This window comes from Nelumbo nucifera, chromosome 3, assembly GCF_055504915.1.
Source record: "Nelumbo nucifera cultivar China Antique chromosome 3, China Antique-T2T, whole genome shotgun sequence".
Classification (NCBI taxonomy): domain Eukaryota; kingdom Viridiplantae; phylum Streptophyta; class Magnoliopsida; order Proteales; family Nelumbonaceae; genus Nelumbo; species Nelumbo nucifera.
The window spans coordinates 28,161,559-28,184,838 of record NC_142651.1 but is presented as its reverse complement, the minus strand read 5'-3'; the positions used below and the strand labels follow the sequence as shown (position 1 = coordinate 28,184,838).

At 35.7% G+C, this 23,280-nt stretch overlaps 4 protein-coding genes across 4 annotated transcripts; 1 reads left to right on the top strand and 3 right to left on the bottom strand.

Moving 5' to 3' along the window:
* Window positions 1-1,042: 1,042 nt before the first annotated feature.
* Window positions 1,043-2,309, bottom strand: LOC104604366 (protein PLANT CADMIUM RESISTANCE 2-like). Its single transcript, XM_010268696.3, has 4 exons — window positions 1,848-2,309; window positions 1,678-1,749; window positions 1,358-1,570; window positions 1,043-1,256 (listed from the first exon to the last, which is right to left on the bottom strand). The coding sequence occupies exons 1-4, from the start codon at window positions 1,969-1,971 to the stop codon at window positions 1,180-1,182; spliced, it is 486 nt and encodes a 161-aa protein (XP_010266998.1). The 5' UTR covers window positions 1,972-2,309; the 3' UTR covers window positions 1,043-1,179.
* A 6,276-nt stretch (window positions 2,310-8,585) lies between these two features.
* LOC104604280 (protein PLANT CADMIUM RESISTANCE 2-like) lies at window positions 8,586-9,709 on the bottom strand. Its single transcript, XM_010268601.3, has 4 exons — window positions 9,385-9,709; window positions 9,211-9,282; window positions 8,890-9,102; window positions 8,586-8,771 (listed from the first exon to the last, which is right to left on the bottom strand). Exons 1-4 carry the CDS (start codon window positions 9,602-9,604, stop codon window positions 8,695-8,697), a joined length of 582 nt encoding a protein of 193 aa, XP_010266903.1. The 5' UTR covers window positions 9,605-9,709; the 3' UTR covers window positions 8,586-8,694.
* A 3,232-nt stretch (window positions 9,710-12,941) lies between these two features.
* On the bottom strand, window positions 12,942-14,278 carry LOC104604192 (protein PLANT CADMIUM RESISTANCE 2-like). Its single transcript, XM_010268488.2, has 4 exons — window positions 13,950-14,278; window positions 13,781-13,852; window positions 13,456-13,668; window positions 12,942-13,344 (listed from the first exon to the last, which is right to left on the bottom strand). The coding sequence occupies exons 1-4, from the start codon at window positions 14,164-14,166 to the stop codon at window positions 13,268-13,270; spliced, it is 579 nt and encodes a 192-aa protein (XP_010266790.1). The 5' UTR covers window positions 14,167-14,278; the 3' UTR covers window positions 12,942-13,267.
* Window positions 14,279-20,293: 6,015 nt separating this feature from the next.
* On the top strand, window positions 20,294-21,115 carry LOC104594644 (uncharacterized). Its single transcript, XM_010255039.2, has one exon. The coding sequence runs from the start codon at window positions 20,335-20,337 to the stop codon at window positions 21,025-21,027; it is 693 nt and encodes a 230-aa protein (XP_010253341.1). The 5' UTR covers window positions 20,294-20,334; the 3' UTR covers window positions 21,028-21,115.
* Window positions 21,116-23,280: the final 2,165 nt, after the last annotated feature.

Sequence of the window (23,280 nt, the reverse complement as noted above, 5' to 3'; positions counted from 1 at the left end):
GGGTTCCATGTAGCACCACATTGTGGAGGGGTCCACATGTATCAGTTTATCAAGCCCTTGCTTACTTGCTACATTTTCAATTTAAACTACTTTTTGGTTTATAAGTTTAAAATCCTTTCTACTTGTCCAAATCAAGTAATTTTAAGATTGTTTTTATGTTTTTAAATAAGTTGAACCAAATATAGAGAAGGGTAAAGTTGTCAAATTCCAAATGTCACGACTCATGAGAAGGTAGTTTGTATTCTATGATGATTTACCCCTTATATCAATAATTTTAAGCCTACCTCTCCTAAGACCTAGAACGAATATTGGATAATGGACATTGGAAAATTTATGATGCGGGAACCGGAAAGAGTTTTGATCAATCAAAACCCATCCATGAATTTTGATAAATAACACCCATTTGTTATATCATTTATGATTTTAATTGATTGGTCAGATGTTGTTTGGATATCATATCTTTTCTATATTTAAAGTATTACAACCACCAGAAACAGTTCGAACCAGTAATTTAATACTAGACAGATAAGGTCAAGCTCACCAACTTTAAATTGCTAAAACCTTTGGCTGAAACTTCCCTGAAGTTTTGTTAATTATAATAATCTCTCCTGAACTTTTTGACATAATTGCAAGTAGATTCTTTGTTGTAATTATCTAACAAGAGGTATGAAAATGTCTAAAATGCTTATACAGTTATTTTTTTACAAAAAATATTTATTTTCCAAATTTTCACTTTTCCCAAATTGATTTATTTTTCAAATTTATCCTTTATGTCAATTGCTCAAAAGTAAAATTGCAACTTTAGTTCCTCGTAACGTTTGTAATGGTTGCTTGTTTTTTTATTTATTATAGAAAGTAGCCACAATAGTAACTATGCAAGTATTTTGGATACTTTCATGCCTTTTGTTAAAGGAGGGGTCTACTTGCAACTGTGTCAATAAGTACAGGGAAGATGGTTACAACTTCAGGAGAGGTTTCAGTAATTTATCCGAAAGAACTAATTGTCTTATTCAGATATTTTACTTTGATTCAAATATGCAAATTGCAAGAGAACAGAAAATCACTCAGCCAATTCAACACTTTTACACATACAATATATAGTACAGAATCATCCTATTTGTTAAATAAAACAACCACAAATTCACAGTTCAAACAACATAACCAGTATCATCAGCCACTCTATCGGTTCATGCCCTCTTGCACGACTGGAGCCATCGCCACTCCCTGGTTCTGTTTCTCTACATTACCATCCCAGCCTGCAGACATCCAAAGAACAAAAACAAATCGACATCAGATCAGGCGTTTGAGATAGCTAGCCATAGCAAGGCAAAAGGGAGAATTAAGCAAATTAATTAACCTAAAGACATGTCGAATCCACGGTTTTTGAGCTCTCTGTACTCTTGACACAGGGCGCATGACTCGCAACAGCAATGAACCAGGCAGTCGACACAAGGGCTCTCCTTCAACAAATACTGCTGCCTCAGCTTTGAGCGATAGAAGCACGAGTACAAGAAGGGACAACCAATCACGAACGAGATAAGGGTGTAAAGCGCTCCGTTGGTTCCACAGGCTGCACTCATCCCATCTTTATTGTTAGCATCATTTCAAATTCGGAAAACCAGAAACCCAGAATTCACCACTTCATCATCATCAGACCAGTTTGATTATTATACTCACAGGAGGTTCCTTTGTCGATTATCTCCGAGATCTGGCCGAAGGTAATGCATGGGCACCAACATGTCACGCAACCTGTTAAAAATGGTGGAGAGACATCAGGTGGTGAAGAATTAAATTGGACGAGTTTAGAGAGTAAAGAAGATCAGAGCTAGATAACCCAAAATTCTTACAGTTCTGAACATCGTCGGAGCAGTCGCAGAGACCAGTGGACCAATCGACTGGGGCCTGAACTTGAACTGGAACGGCAGGCGGGGGATTATTCTGACTGTATTGTTCTGCTTTTTCTGAATACATCTTTCAAACAATCAAGACTCAACACTACTTCAGAGAGGTTTATTCAGCTGAAGATAGAATGGAGGAGGTTTGAATTGGGTATATATAGGAAGAAGATTGAAGCCAGGAAGGAATAGTCAAGTTTGGCGTGACCGTATGGGGTCTGTTTAAGAGAGAAGGAAATGTATAGTTCTGCCATTAATTTACCAGGTTTATAAAAATACAGCACGCAGTAGTCGATTCGTCTGGTGAAGAATAGTGGAATCTAAGCAGTAAGCAGCTTGATCTGGGCCTATATAATTTGGGATGAATTCAAATTCCCCAACAGAGTCATTTTTCTGCAGCATTTTCACATAAGAAATAAAGAAAAGACGGAGGGATTTCTTGGAAGTTCTCAGGAAGTGCACCAATGCTTGAGGGTTCAGCATGATAGTGTTGTACAAATCGAACACGCAATGGTTGGGCCCTTGGTGGAGTCTGGGTGCTCCTTGTTGTATTACAGATGGGTCCCAAGTCAAATTCAGGGGAAATCAGAAATCAAAAGATTTGGTTTTCTACTAATTAATGGGTATTATTAATTTCGTTTTTATTGGATTGATGGATGGTTCAAAGAAGGCGGCTTGTTTTTATTAATCAAGATTGGAATTCCCTCCTTTTGTAGGGCCAATGTGGAGCTGGGGGCTTTTGTTTTGTTTTTTTACCCCATGGGATTACACAACGGGGTAACTCATCCCCCAACCCTTGGTGCTAGGGGTGTTTATTTGGCCGGGTTGAACTTAACCGACATTTTGGTTAGGTCACTCTTATAAATCGAACCAAATTGAATTAAACTTTAAACCGAATCGAACCAAACTGTATACAAATGAGTTCAGTTTGGTTTTAATTCAGTTAACTTGGTTAGTTAAAATATAAATGTATTTTATATTTATATTAATAATTATTATTAAAATATATCAATCTTTATAATTAAAATATGAATATATGTATTTATTTTAGTTGATTTGGCTTGATTGATTTTCTTTTCAAACCAAACAAAAAATTGATAATTCTAATTTCATAAAATCAAATCGAATCAAACCAAAAACCAAAGTAATTATACCGAATTGACTTATTTGATTTAGTTCAATTTTCAGTTTAATAACAAAATTTGAACATCCCTACCTAGTGCAGGCCACACCAGTTATGTTATCACAATCTATTCCCACATCCCTACTTTACATGATCCGGGCATGTCCCATGAATGAGGGAGGGAGATACTTCTCTATTACAATTTACACAGCTGTAATGTTCCGTGAGAATGTGGAAACAGATTGTGAGTAGTAGATATGCAGCGGAGGAATACAATTAGAACTCGCAGGAAACCTAACCAACCAGCAAGTTGGCACCTTAATTGCTATTGTGGGCGCTGGGCTCTTGGTCCCTTCGCTTTAGAGCAAAACCTGACCTTTATCCAGAATGAAAACTGTGAGTCTGATCCTACTGCTTTGTGGGTCCAAGTCCAACCACTGGTTTAATTATCTAAGCATGTCTCCGTTGACCATTGTTGATGATGGGTAAGATCTCGGATGGGACTCTTTTCATTCCGGCTTAGAGAAATATCATAGTATGAAATGAAACCCATTTACCCCAAAAAAAGCAGCAACTACGTCCAAGCAACCTGATGCAGAGGTATTATGAACCTCTTTGCTTAAGGTCGTCGGCCTGAAAATTTACTGTTGCCCATAATAAAAAAAAAAAAAAGTTCAACTTTGGCAGATGTACTCTTATATCCGGATGCAACCCGGGTCAATGAACTTCACATGATACAATGATTCAAAATAGATGGCTCACCATTTTTTGTGATTGGTTGATGGTTTTAGTGACTCATCATCATCCAGTCAATTTGGGCGAACTGACCATTAATTTATTGGGTCGTAAATTATTTAATTTAGGGCAGCCATTTGATAACAGCTGAAATGACTGAAGTGAATGACTTATTGTTTTTTATTTTTAGTGTGTAAAATAATTAAATAAATAAATAAATAAATATTTGAAAGATATAGCAATTAATTAATTCAATTTCAATTTTAGCCATTAAAAAGCTTGCAATAAACCTTTTAATAAGCCTTTTGAATAGACTTCTATTTTTAGAAATATTAAAATATGAAGTATATAAAATATTTTTGCTTTAAAACCCGTTTGAGTAAAAATTTTTGAAAAGTATGTTTTCCAAAACAAAGTACTATTTTTTGTTTGGAAAAAACACATCCATTCATGCTTCCGGTGGTTTGGTTGTCTTAGACCGGCGACGATGGTCTGACTCCAGCAGCGGCGAGGAGAGGTAGGGTTGAAAGTTTTATCGAAGGGTGGTTACACGTAACCCACTGTTCACACAAAAAAAAAGCATTGTTTTGCCAAAAGCACGAAATATCTAAAGCCGATTTCTTACTTTTGGTGTTTTTTAAAAGCATGAAAGCAAAAGTATAGAGTATGTGAAACAAATGCTATATGATGTTTTTCCTACTTTCATACTTTCAAAAGTACGAAGATATTTTATACATAAAAGTATCCAAAAAGGCCTTAACTTATTCACTAAAAGATAAAACAATAAATCATTCTCCCTTCAGCTGTTACCAATCAATCTCTTAACAGCTGATCAGACCTTAATCTTACAATAAATTTTGGTCTGAGTAAAACCATCCGGTTCTCTGATCTGTTCAATGGGTCGAACAGTATGATGGTTAAACCAATAAATTAGAATGGTTTTACCAAATTATGGTTCAAAGTCTCAAAAACCCCACAATTGAGCCACCATCAGTTTGATTATAAATTTTTTAGTTTACGAAGGACAGAGAGTTGTAAACTTGTAACTTCTTCTGTCTAAATGTTTTCTTATGCGGTCCATCCCCCGGCCCCACCCCTTGGTAGAAATAAACGACAGCCAACAGGTCACGTAGGGAAGTCCTCTACTTTGATGGAACTGGATATGATCTAATAAACTCTTCTAACAAGCCTCACAACAAAAAACTATTAGCTGCACATCAGGACTATCTACCCAACGGAGATGCTCCTAATGTGTAGAGGTGAGAAAAAAAAATTAAAAAATCGAACCAACTGAAATCGAATTGAAAAATAGGTTAATTGAATTGGTCAGTTTGATTTCGATTCAGTGTTCTTAAAAAATTGAAAGTATCGGTTCGATTTCGATTAATTAATATAAAAAACCAACAGTTAATCGAATTGACCGATATATATATTTATATATATTATATATTATAAATTAATAAATATGCATTATATTTGTAATATATGATATATTATTTATCATTTAAAATATAATATTATATATATAATTTTTTATTATATTTTTATAATATATATTAAAAAAATTAAAAAAACAAAAAATCAATAAACCAAACTAACGATTAACAAATAAATTTCCATTCTATTTCGGTTATCCGTTTTTCAAAAACTAATACTATCAATTCGATTAAAAAATATGCCACACCATTCTATTAATCGAACCGTGAACACCCCTACTACTAAAGTGCGGAGTTGTAGTGGCTTATTGGCAACATATCAGAATTCCTACTTTTTGACTCTTTTTTTGGTAAATCTACTTTTTGACTTGATTAGAGAACTTTTCTCTTTTTACATATGCGAACAATATTAAATGATAGATGGATATATCCATTGCCATATATACTTGCATTGTAGATACATTGTTCTGTGAATTTGGGTCCAGCCTTAATCCAGCTTTGGATGGAGTACTGACGTCTTAGCTTTGTCCGAAAGAAACACGAGTATATGAAAAGGACCAAATGTCGCCAATCGCCATAACGATGCGATGACTAAAGGGCGCGCGGCTCCCTTGGCTCCACAGGCTGCTCTCCTCTCAGGCTCTCACATGCAATTAATACAACGTAAACACATGTTCACTGAATCAATCTCCAAACCCATGACTATGTATGTTAAATAAATTAAATCAGACTCACTAATTTCATCAATTAGTCCTGCTCATCACCTGATGTTCCTTTATCTATGATCTCAGAAATCTGGTCGAAAGTACGTAATACATGGATACATGACCGACATATATGTTATTGCAACCTGTGGCAACAAGCTCAGATCGATCATGGAAACTGGGTAGACATGAGAGTTGCAGAAGAGAAGAATTTACAAAAGAAATTTTAATATTAATTGATACTTAGAACATACAATTATTAACATCCATCATATCGTTGCACATGAATCCATTACAAATGGATCAGGTTAAATCTAATTAATTTAATGAATGAATCATTTTGGATCGGTCTAATTTAATATCGGGACTGTTTAATTTATTCAAAATATTTTAATTTTAATTCAAATTTGATCTATTAATGGCATATATATATATATATATTCTTTACAGATAGACCAAGTCCAATCCAATCCAATAAATACTTTAAACTATTAAGTTTGAATTAGTCCAATTTAATGACTTATTGGTCCGTTTTATCTGTCTAAATTAATTTTGATTTGAATAGATTCATCTAAAACCAGTCCATTGACACTCTTACCTGTGCTTGAGGATGAACTGAAAGGGGAGGCGGAGCATTCCCACTCATAGGGGAAGTTCGGTTTGGGCTAAAGAAGAGGAGGAAGAAAAGGGGATGAGTTTAAACTAGCACTGGCTGTGTACGTGGGATTGAGGAGGAAGCTACGTACCATTTCTGCTTTAGGGTTGGCCAACTGGTTTATATTTCCAGCTTATTGATGAATTTGGGTTTCAATGCTGCATGCGTGGCGTGGATAATTCTCAAGGCAGTCTGTACGTGAGGCGGTTTGCTGGCCTTTTATAGTTTCTTGAAAGGCTTAAAATGATATAAGAGTAATAAGCCAAATATATATATATATATATTTGAATAGATAGAGACAGCAGGGGTGATAGATCGGTCTTGGGCTGATCAAACTAAGTTTTCTTGGGGACCAAGTTCAGACACTAATCAAGACTCAAGAGGTGAACTCCAGATTACTACCCTGTACTTGTACCTTAAGGTAGTGGCAATTATCCCCAATTTTTTATTTTCGACAAAAACCCCTAAACTTTTAGATTCAGGCACATGCCCCCTCTTCATTAAGTAGAGTGATGGAAGAAGTCAATTTACTAAAATATCTAGTATAAAACCTTCTATAAAATGGAATTACAATAAAAAACCAAGAAACTGCTATGCAACAAACACAATATGTAATTAATATTAACTAAACCAGTTACAAATGATTTTTTTTTCTCAGTTGTTGCTTCTTGGGCTTGGGGCTGGGCGGTTTAAATCCTCCCATATAATATTTTTCCTGCCTTCTGACAATAGTTAATGCATCCCTAATTCAGGTGGGCGGAAGTAAATTTTTGGGTTAAAAAATGGAAATAAAAAAGCTCTAAAAATCATTGAAAAAAAGATAATTTGGGGATTTAAAAAAATCTAAACAATTATATGAGAACCTTTTTCAAAATTAACTAGTCAAATGTTAATAGAGGAGGATTTGTCAGAATTTAAAAGTTCAGGAGTCTTTATCACAAATGAAAGTTTAGGAAGTATTTATCACTACTCCCAAAGTAGAAGATAGTAATCTATAATTTAATCAAAATATAGAGTTACTTTGACTAAAACACGAGGGACTAAGGAAACTCAATGAAATAAATCAACAATTCAACACAACTAAGAAATACTTTTATGTATTTTTCTTACTTTTATACATGCTTGGGTTGGGGTATGAGTGGTGGTTATATAGATCAAAGAGGAAGTAGAATTAATGCTGTCTTGGGAGATCGAAGAGGAGTCAAACCTCCATAGACTAAAAAACACAGATAAGACACCGTCCAATCAAAAGGAAGACGAATTCCATAAGATTGATTCTAGTTAGAACAAATTAGGAGTTTTGTAAGGTTGTTGTACAACTTAGGTTGATTATTGCTCGTTTAGCCATTATCACCACTCAACGCTCTCCAAATGCCCATGCCAAATCAAGAATCTGCCCCTCGCTTTATCATTCAATCGTCATTTCTATCCTGCCCCCTAGACTAGAGATCTAGTGCATGATCTTGGATTGCCTTTCAAAGTCTTTGAATATGTAGGCTTTCCTCTGGAATATTAATTACTTAATTGACATTTTATTAGATGACAGCGGAAAATGATAGATTTGACCTTAATGTCCATTTGAATAAATTTAATAAAAAATAAAATAAAAATACTATTTTGCCCATTATAAAATACAAGAAACCACTCTATTTGATTCTATTTGGTTAATTTTATTTTTTGCAAAAAGAAATGTTAGGATATATAAGTTTGGAATAAACAATCATGGATGGGCCCATCGCTTGAGCATTTTGCACTCAGTTTAGGTGATCATTTATTATTTTGAGATGAAAAAAAAAAAAAAAAAAACAATTCTCAGTGAAAGGTTGACAAGTAAATAAGTCTCAAACTATAGGGGGTGTTCTAATTTTTCAAAAAAAAATGTTATATAATATACAAAATTAATTATACATTATATTATATAATATTTTACAAAAAAAAAAAGTTTTATGCCCGGAACCCGGCCCCAGGCCCATGGTCACCCCTACTTGAAAGTCAAAGGTTATTTAAAAAAAAATGATTCAATAGCAAAGTTGCACCTCAACTCATAAATATCATTTTGATTGTATCACATAGAACAAGAACAAGAACAAGAACATTTAATTTTTGACACCAAATATATATAGTTAAAGTACATATGTTGTTCAGTCTATCGGATCATGCCTCCTTGCACCATTGGAGCCATTGTTATTCCACGATTTTGCCATTCCACGTTAGCATGCCATCCTATAATTAAGGCAGAGAACACAGGACTCGTTGAATATTAATTACAACTGAAAATGGACAAATAGATGGCAGTTTATCAGTTAATGGAAGAAACTGAGAGAGAGAGAGAGAGAGAGACCTATGGACATGTTGAATCCACGGTTCTTGAGCTCTCTGTACTCTTGACACAAGGCGCATGGCTCGCAACAGAAGTGAACCAGACAATCATCACAAGGACTCTCCTGCAACAAGTATTGCTGCCTCAGCTTCCTCCGGTAGAAGCAGGAGTACATGCAGGCACAACCAGTGGTCAAAGCCATAACTTGGTAAATCAGGGCGCTTGTTCCACAGGCTGCACCCATTTAATCAATCTCAGAAACCCAAAATTGTATAAGGCTAGCTATATATATATATATATATATATATAAGCATAAAATTAATATTAACATGAGTTACTCACAAACTGATCCCTTGTCAATAATCTCAGCCATCTGGCCGAACGTAATGCATGGAAACCAACATGTGATGCAACCTGTGAAAGGAGTACACAACCATTGAATTGTGGTAAGTGGATGGATATAAGAGCTGATGAAGAAGAGATAAGATCAGGATAAAGGAGAGATTTAAGAGATACAATTAGCAACGTCAGCACAGCAGTCACAGAGGCCAGTAGACCAGGGGAGCAGAGGTTGAATTGGACACACAGGCAGGGTATTTATTGGGATGCCGATGGGTATGGGTTGATGATGACTGAATTCTAGATCAAGTGGTTCTGGTGGCGCCGTGGGTATCGGAGATGAGAGGAACATAGGAGGCGGCGGCGGTGGTGGTTCTATGTAGCAAGGCGAGTGCATTTTTAGTGAGTAGAGACTGTAGAGTGGGGGCCGGTGAGATGTGGGAGGCAGCAGATTGATTTGGAGTACTAGAAGGAAAATGAGAAAGGAGGAGGCCAGGAGGGCTCAAGAAGTGCAACTTCATTCTTAACCTGCTGAAACTTGCTGCTTCAGGTGCCGTGTTGAATATATCTGTCGTCTGACACTTTCAGTGGTCGGATCGCTGATTTTCTTAATTATAAGTTTTATTTAAAATAAACCAAGTGTTGGTAAACGAAAATGGTTAAAAATGACCAAGGCATCGGAAATTCGGAATGAATATTGTATATTAGCTGGGTCTGTCTCGTCACTGCCCACACTTGTACAGCATGAAAATGAGCCTACGTAGGAAGCAAGTCATGATGAGTACCCTACCGTCTTCATTATGACTGCCTATATTCTGAGAAGGAAAAATTTGTAAACTCTGTGGTTTCAATTTAATCAGCTTGCTCTTATTTTGTGGTTTCAGTTTAAGCAAAATGTGGCCGACAGAAAATAAAATTTGATTGGCCTCCCACTCAGGGAGAAAGGGTTAAATTAAATTAAATTTAATTCAAAAATAAATAATATAGAGTGGAGAATATATGGGTCCCACTCTAATTTAAGATGGTGTATTTAAAATTAAAGCTAGCTTAATCATTTAGCTCATGTAGCTTTCTAGGTCAAAATAAAAGCATAGCATACATTTTATGTTAATGTGGGTCCCATACTCCCACTGTTCTAGCTAGTAAAAAAATAGATTGCTTAATTAGAAATCAAATCTAACATAGCCTCCAAAATCAAATAAGAATCTCACATATGGGTCTAAAAATATAGAATGGAGTGGAGTTCCAAACTTCCAATTGACCTAATTAACATGAATCCGTCTTCACCCTTGCTCTAGGGATTATGTGTTGGCAAAGTATGTAGCAGAGACTTGGGATCTGTACCAAATACCCCGGGCCCTTAAACAGAATGGGAATGTCTCTATCAATTCCCCTTAACAAGGATTTACAATCCTTGCACAAGAGTGGTGCTTTGCGAAGAGTTGGAGAGGACAAGTTAACTCTGCTGCAATAGCAGTCCCGATTTCCTAGTAACTCAATTTTACAATCCTCTCTTTATTGCCACCTATACCTAAACATGATTTAGAATTCTAAGTTGTGCAAATAATTAACAGTTGTTATTGTCCTTCCTTAGATATCTTTTTCCTAAAAAAATATTTTTCTTGTGCACGATTTCTTTATAATTCCTCTCACCCTCTCCTTTCTGGTGTTGCCGGAATTTGTTATATTTACCGATGAAGAACTGAAAAAAGTTTTAACATTGTAATTTGGGTTGGCATCTGGAGCCCAATTAATTGTATCAGAATCACACCCTTTAATGGAAACAGGTGGGATATTTAAGGGCTGAAGAGGGGGAGGATTTCGCCACTGAGGTATAGAGGACCCGCCACGATAAGTGTTTGAAGCAGTGGTCCTGCTTCTATTACAGCCTACAAGAGTCTCCCCTTTTGGGGAAGCTGCTTTCCCTTAACCAGATTATCAATTACCAGAGAAGCCCGATCCACCTCTGTTGAACCTTTAGACACGATACCACTATTTCCAGCAGATACCATATCCATGGGGATTAACTTGTTACATTCTTGGACAAAGGGATGATGTTGCACGCCTGTGTTACTTGAATCAGCAATGTTCATGTTTGTGAGCTCAGATGATGAAATTGCATCAATGAAGGAATCAACAGGGGAGGAACCATGGGAGTGGTGATTGAATGTTTCAGAGAGACTATCAGACTCAGTAACGCTTGAATTTGCCATCTTTGGTTGCAACACATGGGAAAACAGTGCAGATTTCAGTTGGACCTAATGGCAAGGCATTATTAAGTAGTCTCTGCAACTGATCTTGTGCTTCATCTCTTTCTTGGCAAGCTACCTTCAGGAGATCAAGCAACTGCTTTACATACTCCTCGCTTTTTCTCATCACCTCCTGTGCATTCATCCTGATTGATTCTAGTTCAATGGTTGTGTAGTGAAGCTTATACTTGAGGCCATCCACTCCGGTGAATATAATAAATTCCGGCAACACCAGAAAGGAGAGAGGAATTACAAAGAAACCGTGCACAAAGAAAATATTTTTTTAGGAAAAGATGTCTAAGGGAGGGGAATAACAGCTGTTAACTATTTGCACAAGTTAAGATTCTAAAGCATGTTTAGGTATAGGTGGCATTATTTTATTGGGTTAGTAGAGAGGATTGTAAAATTGAGTTAGTAGGAAATCCCAGCCTAAGGTTCCACTTGGCCAATTTTAATTGGTCAAGTGCCCATGTTATCCCCGGAAGAGACTACCAAGGTGCCAATTACCCATGTTTTCATGGTTATATAATGTGAGAAATTTAAGATTCTCCCAAATATGGTGGTGACCTTGGATTTCGGATCCAGTGCGTCATCATCTCTCTAATCGAGTGTAGTATTAGTAGTAGTTCCTTTGTTTTGTTGGCTTTTTTGTAGTAGTAGATTCTATGCCTTTTATGTTGGTTTCTCCTTGCTTTAGCGTAGGTTGTTCAGCCTCTGGCTCTTTCTTTGTATTGCTGTTATGCTCTTTTGTTGTTGGAATGAAACTTGTTATCTACCAAAAACAAATATGGTGACCTGGGCGCTGGGCCATGCATGTTTTATTGGGCCTCTGCCAGCAACATCGCTAAGCTAAATGTTAAACAGAGAATACCCAACCCAAAAACTCAATGATGGTCTAAAGAAAGTAATCGTTAAAATGGACTGTACAGGCCCATACCTAAACCCAAAACTTTGGGATATGGGATTAGTTCGGAAATTAAACACAGGGGACAATGGGCATACATATCCTGGAGTGGCCTTGACTGGGTCAGCCGGCCAGGCCCAAGTATTCTAGTCCAACATGGCCCAAAAAGTTGGCCAGGCCATTCAAACAGCTGGTCTCGGTCTGTTGTTAGCTGGCCAGCCTATCTTGAGAGAGGGCAGGGGCCTGCTACTTGGGATGGGTTATAATATATCAGTCCAAAAACCCTTCTCAGTATACCGGTTTGTCCTTTAGCAAATAAAAGGTTGTGAGCTGCTTAATGGCTTAAGCTGAACTTGGGTTTATTTCTAAACCCTCAAAAGTATTTTATTATTTAATTAAATTTTCGCTGCTCAAATTCAGTTATTAGATTTAGAGTGTGCCTTAACGAGCTGAAAAAGTAGCCATTCCAATTCGTGTTTTTTCAGCAACAGTAAGGCCATAGTGAATTCAATTAATCCAGACGAAATTTGGTCAAGTTTTGCGACTGACTCCAACTAATGAGTTTTAGCTAAGCTATAGAGCCAATTAATCAGCCAAGTCACTGGCGAGCGACTTGAAATCCAATCTCTCCGGCCAGTTAAATTTAACGGACAATTCCAAGAAGCAGATAAATGAATCCCCCAGTTAGCTAACGAGGTGGAGAGAAAGATTTTTAAGTTCATACAGGCTCCAAACTATCAAATGAAACGACAATTAAACATCTGATGATCTTGTTGATGTTACGTAAATTCAAAGAAGAAGAAGAAGAAGAAGAAGAGTAATAGTACCATATCATATATAAATACATATTAGCTATATAGATACGGAGGAATAGTAGCACCATAATAATTAAGTAGATCCTTCCACTCTATCGAGTCATGCTTCCTTGCACAACTGGAGCCATCGCTACTCCATGGTTTTGTTGTTCCACGTTAGCATGCCATCCTAGAAACTCAGTGAACCAGGATCAATTAGATATTAACTAGCTAGCTAACATCACATAGACAGATTGATAGATAAATAGATAAGGGGGACTGAAGAAGAAAGAAATTAAACCTATGGCCATGTTGAAACCACGAGATTTGAGCTCTCTGTATTCTTGACACAAGGCACACGACTCGCAACAGAAATGGACGAAGCAATCACCACACGGGCTCTCCTGTAAGGAGTATTGGTGCCTCAGCTTCGTCCGATAGAAGCAGGAGTAGAGGCAAGCACAGCCGGTGAAGTAAGCGATGATGGTGTAGATTGCTCCGTTCATTCCACAGGCTGCACTCCCCTCACATTCAAAACAAACAACCAAATTTTCTTCAATTATTCCCCGAAACCCACAAAAATGGAAGCATATAAACTCACAGTTTTGAAATTAAGTACAACTTACACGATGTTCCTTTATCAATGATCTCAGATATCTGAGCGAACGTAATGCATGGGCACCAACAAGTAATGCAACCTGTGAAGAGGGTACACAGCCATCCATCAAACTTTGGCAAGTGAACACAAAAGAAGATCTACAGCGAGAAGGAAAAACCAGAAATATTAACACATACAAAGCGGAACGTCGTCACAGCAGTCGCAGAGGCCGGTGGACCAAGGGACCTGCCGTTGAGTTTGAGTTGGAAAGGCCGGTGGCGGCATATCCATCGGGACGCCGATGGGTGTGGGTTGACTGAACTGAGGAGCCGACAATGATGCCGTGGCCATAGGAGATGATGAGAACTTGGGTGGTTCTGCTGCCGTGTAATTACCTGCGTTAGATGGATACATGTTTCCGAGAGACAGAGAGAGGGCTGATGATATGAGATAGGAAAGCTCAATTGCTTTCGGAGTTCATGTTGCTCTTGGATATATATGGATGTACAAATCAAATCTCATATGAGCCGGTCTAGTTGAATTTCTTTTCAAGGATTCAAGTTAAATAACGAAACACTGGTGAAAGAAGTAATGAAATAATATTAAAAATTGGTAAGTACGTACGTAAAGGGATATAATTATAGATTATTAATAAATAAAATTTAGTGAAAAAGAGAACAAAGAATTAATAAGCTTTTGAACACCATTAATTGGAGGTGGACTTCTTCAACATCCAAGGAAACATAGCTTTTGGCAATGTGTAAGGTCAGTTGGTGAGCTCTGTTAAGGTTTCAGTTATCCAATTCTTACCTGCTCCCCACCATCGGGTTCGAAATTCAATTAACTCTAATTCAAATACAATCAGAATTCCAGAAAATTAAAGGGAGAATGACCGTTCAGCCCACCTGGGTCGTTCTCTGATAAATGGTCATTTACTAAAACGCTTCCTATAGTTTTGAAACATACTCTATAATTTGCATTTTCATTTTGTTAAACATCCCCAGTGGTTCGTAATCAATTTGAGTTCCATTTAATTCACAGCTATAGGGGTTTGGAATTAGAATCAAAATGGCTCATTTCGATTCCAACTGTTTGATTGGGTGGAATCTGAATTCCATTTCCATTTTTCGTGGAATAGCATTTCCCGGCCCATGAGTGAATAGTCATTTCCTCCCCTTCCTTTTTCAATTGAATTCAATTCTCATTCCAATCTGAACCAAACAGAAAATGGGAATTGACCATTCCAATTCCAAAATATTTTGATTCCGATTCCAACTACAAACTCAAAAAAAAAAAAAAAGCATGAAGTATATGTATTATTTCAGCCCATTTTTCCATATTGACCCCTATAAGCTGTGTTTGGTTGCAGTATAAATTTATTTGCATTAATACAATTGCATAGAAGTGCAAATGAAGAAAATGCAAATTCTCATTTAATTTTTTTTTTGGATTTTAATTTATTCTACTCCATGTCTTAATTGACTTAATTTTTACTGCAATCAAACAAAATAAACTAAAATTCGAAACAAAAATAGATAAGAATTTACAATCAAACCATTTGCACTGGCATCAATGTAAAATTATTTGCATTGAAACCAAACACAGCAATAAGGATAAAAGAACATACAAGAGGGGGTAGACTATTAGATTAATTGAGCTATGATTTGGGCAATTGAAAATGGAAAAACAAAAAACAGAATTTTTCAAATGAATGAAAGGAGTAGAGGTATTTTGGGCATTAGATGATAACTAAAAGACAACTAAAAGTAGACAAAAAAGAACAAAAACCCAAATAGTGTTTTCCCTCTATAAGTAATGTCATTTTTTAAGTTATTACTAGCAGGGACTTGTGCGATGCACCGGAAAATCTGAAAGGTTTAATAATTTTATTTTTCATTTAATGTTGATTTATAAAAATAATTATTGTTAATTGAATATGGACAAATTTTTTTAATAAATTTAGTTTTATTAATAATTTGTAGTAATTTTAATATTTATTACTCTTTTTATTATTTTTAAATGAAATTAACTTTAAATAAATAAAAATAATTATAAAAACTAAATTTTTTATTAATTTCACCAACAGTTAACAATTATATAGGAATGACAACGGGGTGGGTTCAGAGCAGGGCACCACATACATCCCTTTCCCTGCCCCATAGTCAAGACACTTTACCCCATCCCCGCCCCGTCCCCAGTGTGATGCGGGTTCAGGGCAAGGTAACCACTCCTCAATGTTGGGCGAGTTCAAGGGCAAGGCACCCCACTTCTCATCAACGATGGAGAAACCTCGAATTTCCTTGCCTCGTCCCTAGTATTGGGCGGGTTCAAGTTGAGGTGTAAATTGGGTTGTGCTAGGTTGGCTGTTTCTGCTGATACGCGTGGTCAACCACAGTGGAGGCATAGATTCAAACTCTTCGTGAATATCCATAGACTCTACGTGATATGATTGGTGATTTGGTGGACCTCGTATGCATATTAATTACCTTAACTTTTGTGTTCCCACTTATCTCTCACCCTCTAAAAGTCTAAACCCAATTATTCTTCTTTTTTATGATTTAATCCAATTATTCTAATACAAGAAGAAAGCGATGAATTTAATTTTTTTCGAGGACTTCCTTTTGGGGAACTGGTGCACATCTGTGAAGGGTCTCATTTAAACCATGGTTTTGAAAACAGGAACTTACAGTCAGATTGATTGACCCAGAAACGGTCATGACTCTGGATTAGAGGTGATTATTTCAGCCCAGCCTCGAAATTCTGAGTTTGGGCCTAAGTTTTGTGTTCAGGCTTGGTCCAGGCCAGGGTTTATATCAGGCCTGTAAATTTTAGGGTTGAGCTTAGGCTTAATATTTTAAATCTGGTCCGCATATATTTAAATTTACATATTTTGTATATAATGTATACATATGTATACATGTTAGTTTACATTACATTATATGTTTTATATATAATTATTATAACATGTCATGTATAATTTATATTATATAATATATAAAATAAATTTATATGAATATTATGTCATTTAATATAAAATGTTATAGATATGTAATATTTTATATATAAAAGACATTGGCCCAAAATCAGACCCAACCCGGCCCATACTCGTATAGACTTGGGCTAAGGTTTATGTTTTAGGCCCGAAACCCCGGGCCAGGCCAGGCCTGAGCCTAAGCTATAACCCTTATTATAAGTGCAAAACCTGGCCTGGCCCTGGCCTATGATCACCCCTACTCCGAGTCCAATTTTGAAATCCAAAACCATCTTACTAGGATTTGGATTGGATGGTTGGACCGTTTGACCTAAAAGGTAGTGATCAAAGCGGTCCCATTTCTGATCTGATTTCTAAAATCATGATTTAAACCTGTCTCCTGAATACAGAAGGTGTCTTACAACCAACTCCACACCGAATGGATTAGTTACATGTTTATCCATTAGGTTCTATGCAAGTCATAGAAATTAAATCCAAAATATATAATTAATATTTAATTTATATTATATATATATATATATATTGTCTAAAGTCGATATTTGCTTTGAATTGCCTGCATTGAAATATTAATATTTAATTGTTGATTTCTTTTCCTTTAAATAAATGGGTTCTAATTGAAAAAGAAAGATATTGTTTATATTATAAACATATAAGCAAATTATATGTTTTTTTATTGTTTTTCCTTGGGACACGTGTTGCTGCAAAGTGAACTCTGTATAGAATATCAGACACCGGATGATTAGGTTAGAGGCGTGTCTAATTGAACTTTTCATAATTAAAATTTAAGGTCAAAGTAACCCATTGATTATCTGAATTAAGAAAAAAAGGGAGGTGCTAAAGGGAAAAAGTCAACATTAACCTCAGCCTCATGTCAGCTTCGTTTTACCACATGATCTTTGTATGGAAATTTCTGATCCATACAAGAACTGGCATTAAAGACAAAAGTTAGGGACGTGTAATTAGTTCAGGTTGGTGCTATACTGGTAATTGAGCTAGGTCCAAGAGAGCAATTCATATTTTAGCTATACTTAGATCTAAGCAAGGTGTTTCCGATAAGTTATTCAAAGAAGCTGAAGCGGATATATTTCATTCAATTGGCTGATTGAGGGTTGCCTTGACTGGTCGGTTTGGTTTGGTTTTAGACTGTTTATTGACAAATTAAATCAAAATAATCAGGTTGGGGAATTGGTTATCCAAAATCAATTGATTAATGGTGAAAATTATTTAATTCAGCTTGTATTGGTTTATGTTGGTTTTTGGTTTATAATGGTATTAACAAATAAAATTTATAATATAAAATATCTTAAACTATAGGAAATATGAGAATTTTCCTATTTTCTCATATTAAAAATATAAATTTAAAATATAAAATATTAATAATGTATCCATGGTCGGGTAAAGTCAGTTTTAATTGATTTACAAATAGCCAAACCGAAATCAGCCTAGCCTCTCAGATTAATATAATGACTGAACCAAATTAATTAGAAAACCAACCAAGTTGGATTGAATTGTGTTAAATTGAATCAGATTGTTCAATTTGATAAACAATCCTATATTTCAACAAGCATAAATTATAGGTTGTTTGTTTGGGCCTCACACATGGGCAGCCAAAAATATGAATATGTAGAGTGCAAAACCTTATATTTTGTATGTATTTACGCTGTACATATTTGCATTTGTACTGCTTCCAAACTAAGCTTTAGGCCCCATTCACTTTTTGGTAAGTTAATTATCCAAGTAAATGTACTTATTCAGGTAGTGTTTCTTGGGAAACATTTATCCATGTAAGTACATTTACCCATATTCTTTTATTTTCCAAGTAAATAATATAATGACCATTTTAACCATTATATTTCATTATCAAAAGGGGTATTTTTGTCCCATCTAAGTATTAACAATTTTCCCCTAAATGAAAAAGTTAATTAATTTATCCACCTAAGAGATGGGTAAGTGATACCCAGGAAAATAAACTTTTCCCGGTCCTTACATAAATTAAAAAAAAAAAAAAACATAAATTTCCTAATCAACAGGATTGTGAATCACATTGACCAACTTTCCCCCTTCCAAAATCCCAAAAACGAATGCCCCCTTATTGTCCTGTTTGGACAAACTGGCCGTCTAACAACCAACCACTATAATGCATGTAGAAAGATATGGGTCTCCAAAACTTCAAGGGTTCACGCAGAAAAACATTATATGACCAGCCTTAAACTTTTTCTATTCTTGAAATAATTTATAAGAAAGTGAGGAAAAAAATCAATTGGCCCACTCACACGTTAATGTCAATTTTTGCTAGATGCCTAATCGTTGGCACAATCCTTCACAATTCACAGGAAAAATATAATCTCGAGGGTTTTATTGTTGTTTTGGACAATGGACACTAATGCATCGTCCATTGTGACCTTCCACAGGTGAAGGCCACTCTTAAATCTTTTCATTGCATTTCAAGTACAAATAAATAAAAGCAATCAAAAGGGGATGGACAATTTACGATGTGTTTGGTTACTCTAAAATTAGAAAACATTGGCTGTTGGAGCTTCTCCTACATAGCATGTCATCATATTTATTCCTTTGCTGGTCTTCTTGGTAAAAGAATATTGAGGTCAATTACTGTTTCACCCCACACTCATAATAACGGGTCATGTGGAAGAAGCTATTCCCAAGGTCAAATAGGCTCAAATATCATTTAAAGGAATTGTTCAACCTAAAACCTTAAACTATTAGATGAGGTATCTAACAGTCAAACATATCGACCCATATCAACTAATGCATATCATTCAGGGGCCCCTCCGATACACCCCTACAGTGGGTGTATCGGGGTTCTGACCGGTTCAGGGGGTGGAGGAGCTCTAAACTAGCCCCCTGAACCGGTTTTGAAAAAAAAAAAGGTATCAATTCGCATATTTTGAACCTTGCTAACAGCAATATACACTTTTGTGCCTTTTGTCTAAATCCAATGCCAAATGTAACCATGATCATAAAGCTCACTATGCATCACATACACGCCTACTTCCACAATCAAATGTATGTAATTGAAGAATTCCTACTTCTAAGCTTAAAAATCTTATTCTCCTCATTAATGCGGGACAAAAGTGAAAAAAAGTATTATAGTTTAGGGAATGTTTGATACTCTTCAAATTGAAATTAATGGAGAAAAGTTCTTTGACATGAGACACTACCCAACTTAGTTTTTTGTTTGCCTTTCTAATTAAAAGAATATTAATTGCAATTAGTCTTTTATCCCATACCTATGCTAATGCGTCACGCACATGAAGCTTTCAATTGAAACAACCCAGGCTGTTATGTCCAGCTTCAAAGAAGGATTATTTTCAAACAAATTAAAGGGTCTATACCTTTTCAAGTAACAACTGAAAAGTATAGAAACATGTGAATTAATGTGTTAAATGTTAAGACAAGAAACAAGGTTATAGTTATAAATGCTTTAGTTATTATGAAAAGGTGGTTGTATAATGAATCGTCGTCCCAGGTTGTGTATTTATATGTGATGCTTGTAATGGTTCAGGTCATGAAATCAAGGAGTAGTAAAAATCCCATAAAGTTAATTGATCATCTTCGTTGTGTCTGGTCCCATGTCTCAGTTGTTGTTATTCCTATCTTCCTTGTTGGTTGTAGCATCTGTCGTCCAAAGAACACAAGCTGATGGTGTTCAATATGCAGTAGAGAACAAGGCAGTGGGAACAGCAGGAGGGGACCGATTTGCTAAAGAGATTGGTACACAACTAAGTGTAAGAGCAATGTCATCTGCGACTAAGTTCATATGGAAAACCTTCGAGGAAACCTCAAAGGCTGATAGAAAGGATATAGAAAAGGTGACCCTGATCGTAGAGGTCACAGACGTGGCGTTGGCATATGCTATAGATGGTGCGATTCATTTGAGCGAAGACTTCATAGCCAAGTATGATGGTGATCTAAAGACGATGTTCATCGGGATAATCTACCATGAGATGACACACCTGTGGCAATGGTATGGCGAAGGAGCCCCAGGGGGTTTAATCGAAGGAATAGCAGATTATGTGAGGTATGTGGCTGGGTATCCTGCACCAGACTGGGCCAAACCAGGGCAGGGAGACAAGTGGGATGAAGGATACAGTGTGACTGCCCGTTTCTTAGAGTATTGCAACAGTCTTTCAGATGGGTTTGTGGCCAAATTGAATGCTAAGATGAAAAATGGTTACAGTGACCATTTATTTGTGGAGCTTCTTGGGAAGACTGTAGACCAGCTTTGGAACGACTACAAGTCCAAGTACAGCGGTGGTCACTAGGATATATAGGTTGGAATTAATACATTGATCGATCAGCATGCATTTAATTACCCTTTATCAATTTGAATTAATAAATGAATAATATATATATATAAGATAAATTGAAGTTGTTGGGTTACAAAAGTTTCATGCAAATGCTGATATAGTTTTTCCTTTTTTTTGTGATTTAGAGATATTTTTAATTATCTTAGGGTAAATTATAAAGACCCCCCTTTACTATGGGTCCGTGACAAAAACCCCCTTGAACTTTTGTTTTGTGACAAAATACCCTCTTACCGATAAGTTAGATGACGGAATGTGTTATATTACCAAAATGCCTATCAGAACTTTCCTTATTTTCTTTTCCTGATCACCCTTTTTCTTTTAAACCCTAATTGACAAAAATACCTCTATTTTCTCCAAACCAGTTAAAATAACAAGAATCATTTCATCAGCATAGAAAAAAGAAAGGTTTTTTTTTTTATTTAATTCTTGATTCAAGTCACTGCCACAAGTGTCTATCTTCATCTTAAAAATATAAAAATTGTCTACTCCTTTCTCCAAATAAATCAAGAAAAACCAAACAAAGCATAAATTTATATCCATGAGAATGAAATTTCTACCATTTCATTTTAATATTGAATCTAGCCAAAAATCTGTAATGATTTATTGGAGAAATTAGAGAATTTCAATGTTATATTCAGAAAACTAATTAATTCATAAATCATTTAAATAAATAAGAAAACGGTAATTTGATGATCCAATTTCTTTTTAATAGCTGAATGAGAAATTTTTTCAAACTTAATTGATAAAACTCTAAAATAAGGGGTATTTGTCAGAAACTGAAAGTTCAAAAGGGTCTTTGTCACAAATACAGGGGGGGAGTCTTTGTAATTTATCCTTTCTTATTATTCTAAAATGCTAACATTAGTCTAATTTGAAAGCACTAGATATTAAAAGTTGTCATGAGATTGATCCCAAAAAAACTGATTTTCAATCATTTTTCTATTGTTCATCTTTGTGTTGAATGGAGAGTTTGATTTATTAATTTTCATACTGTAGCCATTTACAATCTCATGGAAAGGATCTCCTTAAGGCTTGTTCATTTTCTCTTCAACCATTTGCCCAAATAAATTCACTTACTTGGGTAAGTATATCCTAGGTAAGTGAATTTATCTTGTTTATTTATTGTCCCATCAAGTGAGACAATGGCTATTTTATCATGAAAAAGAAAGAACTAGAAGGGACACTAGTGTCCCATCAAGTGTTAACAACTTTTTCTTTGAATGGGAAAAGTTAATTACCCACTTGGGAGATGAGTATCACATTTCCGAATAAATGATAGTTAAGAAAAAAAACTTTTTTGTGAGTCCCACATGAATAAACCCACGAAATGAATATGAGAAAATCAGCCAATAGAAACCATAATCCTATTGATGGGCTTTTCCCCTCAGAATCGGGGAAACAAATAGGGCCTAAGACATAAAAATATATCGGCCTCTGAGCCACCATTATCTTCAACTTGGCATGGAGAATTAGAGGTAGGAATTTTCATAATTGGGCCATTGGTGGTGTGTTTAGATACACTATGGTAGCCCATAGTCCAAAACGATCCCTTGCACACATCAGAGTCTATTTCTTTCAGATGCCTATGATTCATTGCACCATCTTTCACAGGCGGCCGCCCCGTTTATGCGAGTGTGAACCTGGTGTGTGAATGCAAGTATTCAAACCTGGCTGTACAGAACAGTAGCGTATTCACTCATCATGATTGTCACACAGCTAAGTTCTTCATAGCAAATCCGATGGTTGTCTATGAAATGCTTGACTTGGATTGTGATGGGAAGTAAGAGCTCAGCTGTTGTAATTTTATGGTGTGATTCAAAATTTTATTGAGAGTTTTATTGTATTTTGGATGCTAATGCAACATATTTCGTGACAATATATTCCTCATTTACTTACAATGAAAGTATGACCGCACCGTATTTGACATGAAGGTGGCCTTAACCCAATCCGAAAAAACAGGATTAAGGTCTCATATTTAGATATCCGAATGCAAAAATGATCCGACCCAATTCAATCCGAAAAAAAAAACTGGGTTGAATTGGGTCATGGGTCAATCCGCTGACCTGATTGTCAAATATAATTGAGATTATTTATGCATTGTTAGAAGTTTCCACTCTTTAATTTTTTCTATTTAGTCTTTACTTTTTATTGTTTATTCTTTAAACTGTTAAATGTTCAAGTTTTTTATTTTATATTTGAAACTTTAAG

Bases quoted from the DNA above. Each gene is read 5' to 3' on its own strand.
- LOC104594644 (XM_010255039.2), top strand. From the start codon at position 20,335: ATGTCTCAGTTGTTGTTATTCCTATCTTCCTTGTTGGTTGTAGCATCT.
- LOC104604366 (XM_010268696.3), bottom strand. From the start codon at position 1,971: ATGTATTCAGAAAAAGCAGAACAATACAGTCAGAATAATCCCCCGCCT. The intron at 1,750-1,847 runs GTAAGAATTTTG...CATTTTTAACAG, and splicing joins CTCCGACGATGTTCAGAACT to GTTGCGTGACATGTTGGTGC. The intron at 1,257-1,357 runs GTTAATTAATTT...GGATGTCTGCAG, and splicing joins TGGATTCGACATGTCTTTAG to GCTGGGATGGTAATGTAGAG.
- LOC104604192 (XM_010268488.2), bottom strand. From the start codon at position 14,166: ATGTATCCATCTAACGCAGGTAATTACACGGCAGCAGAACCACCCAAG. The intron at 13,853-13,949 runs GTATGTGTTAAT...CCCTCTTCACAG, and splicing joins CTGTGACGACGTTCCGCTTT to GTTGCATTACTTGTTGGTGC. The intron at 13,345-13,455 runs GTTTAATTTCTT...CTGAGTTTCTAG, and splicing joins TGGTTTCAACATGGCCATAG to GATGGCATGCTAACGTGGAA.
- LOC104604280 (XM_010268601.3), bottom strand. From the start codon at position 9,604: ATGCACTCGCCTTGCTACATAGAACCACCACCGCCGCCGCCTCCTATG. The intron at 9,283-9,384 runs GTATCTCTTAAA...CTCCTTTCACAG, and splicing joins CTGTGCTGACGTTGCTAATT to GTTGCATCACATGTTGGTTT. The intron at 8,772-8,889 runs GTCTCTCTCTCT...CCTTAATTATAG, and splicing joins TGGATTCAACATGTCCATAG to GATGGCATGCTAACGTGGAA.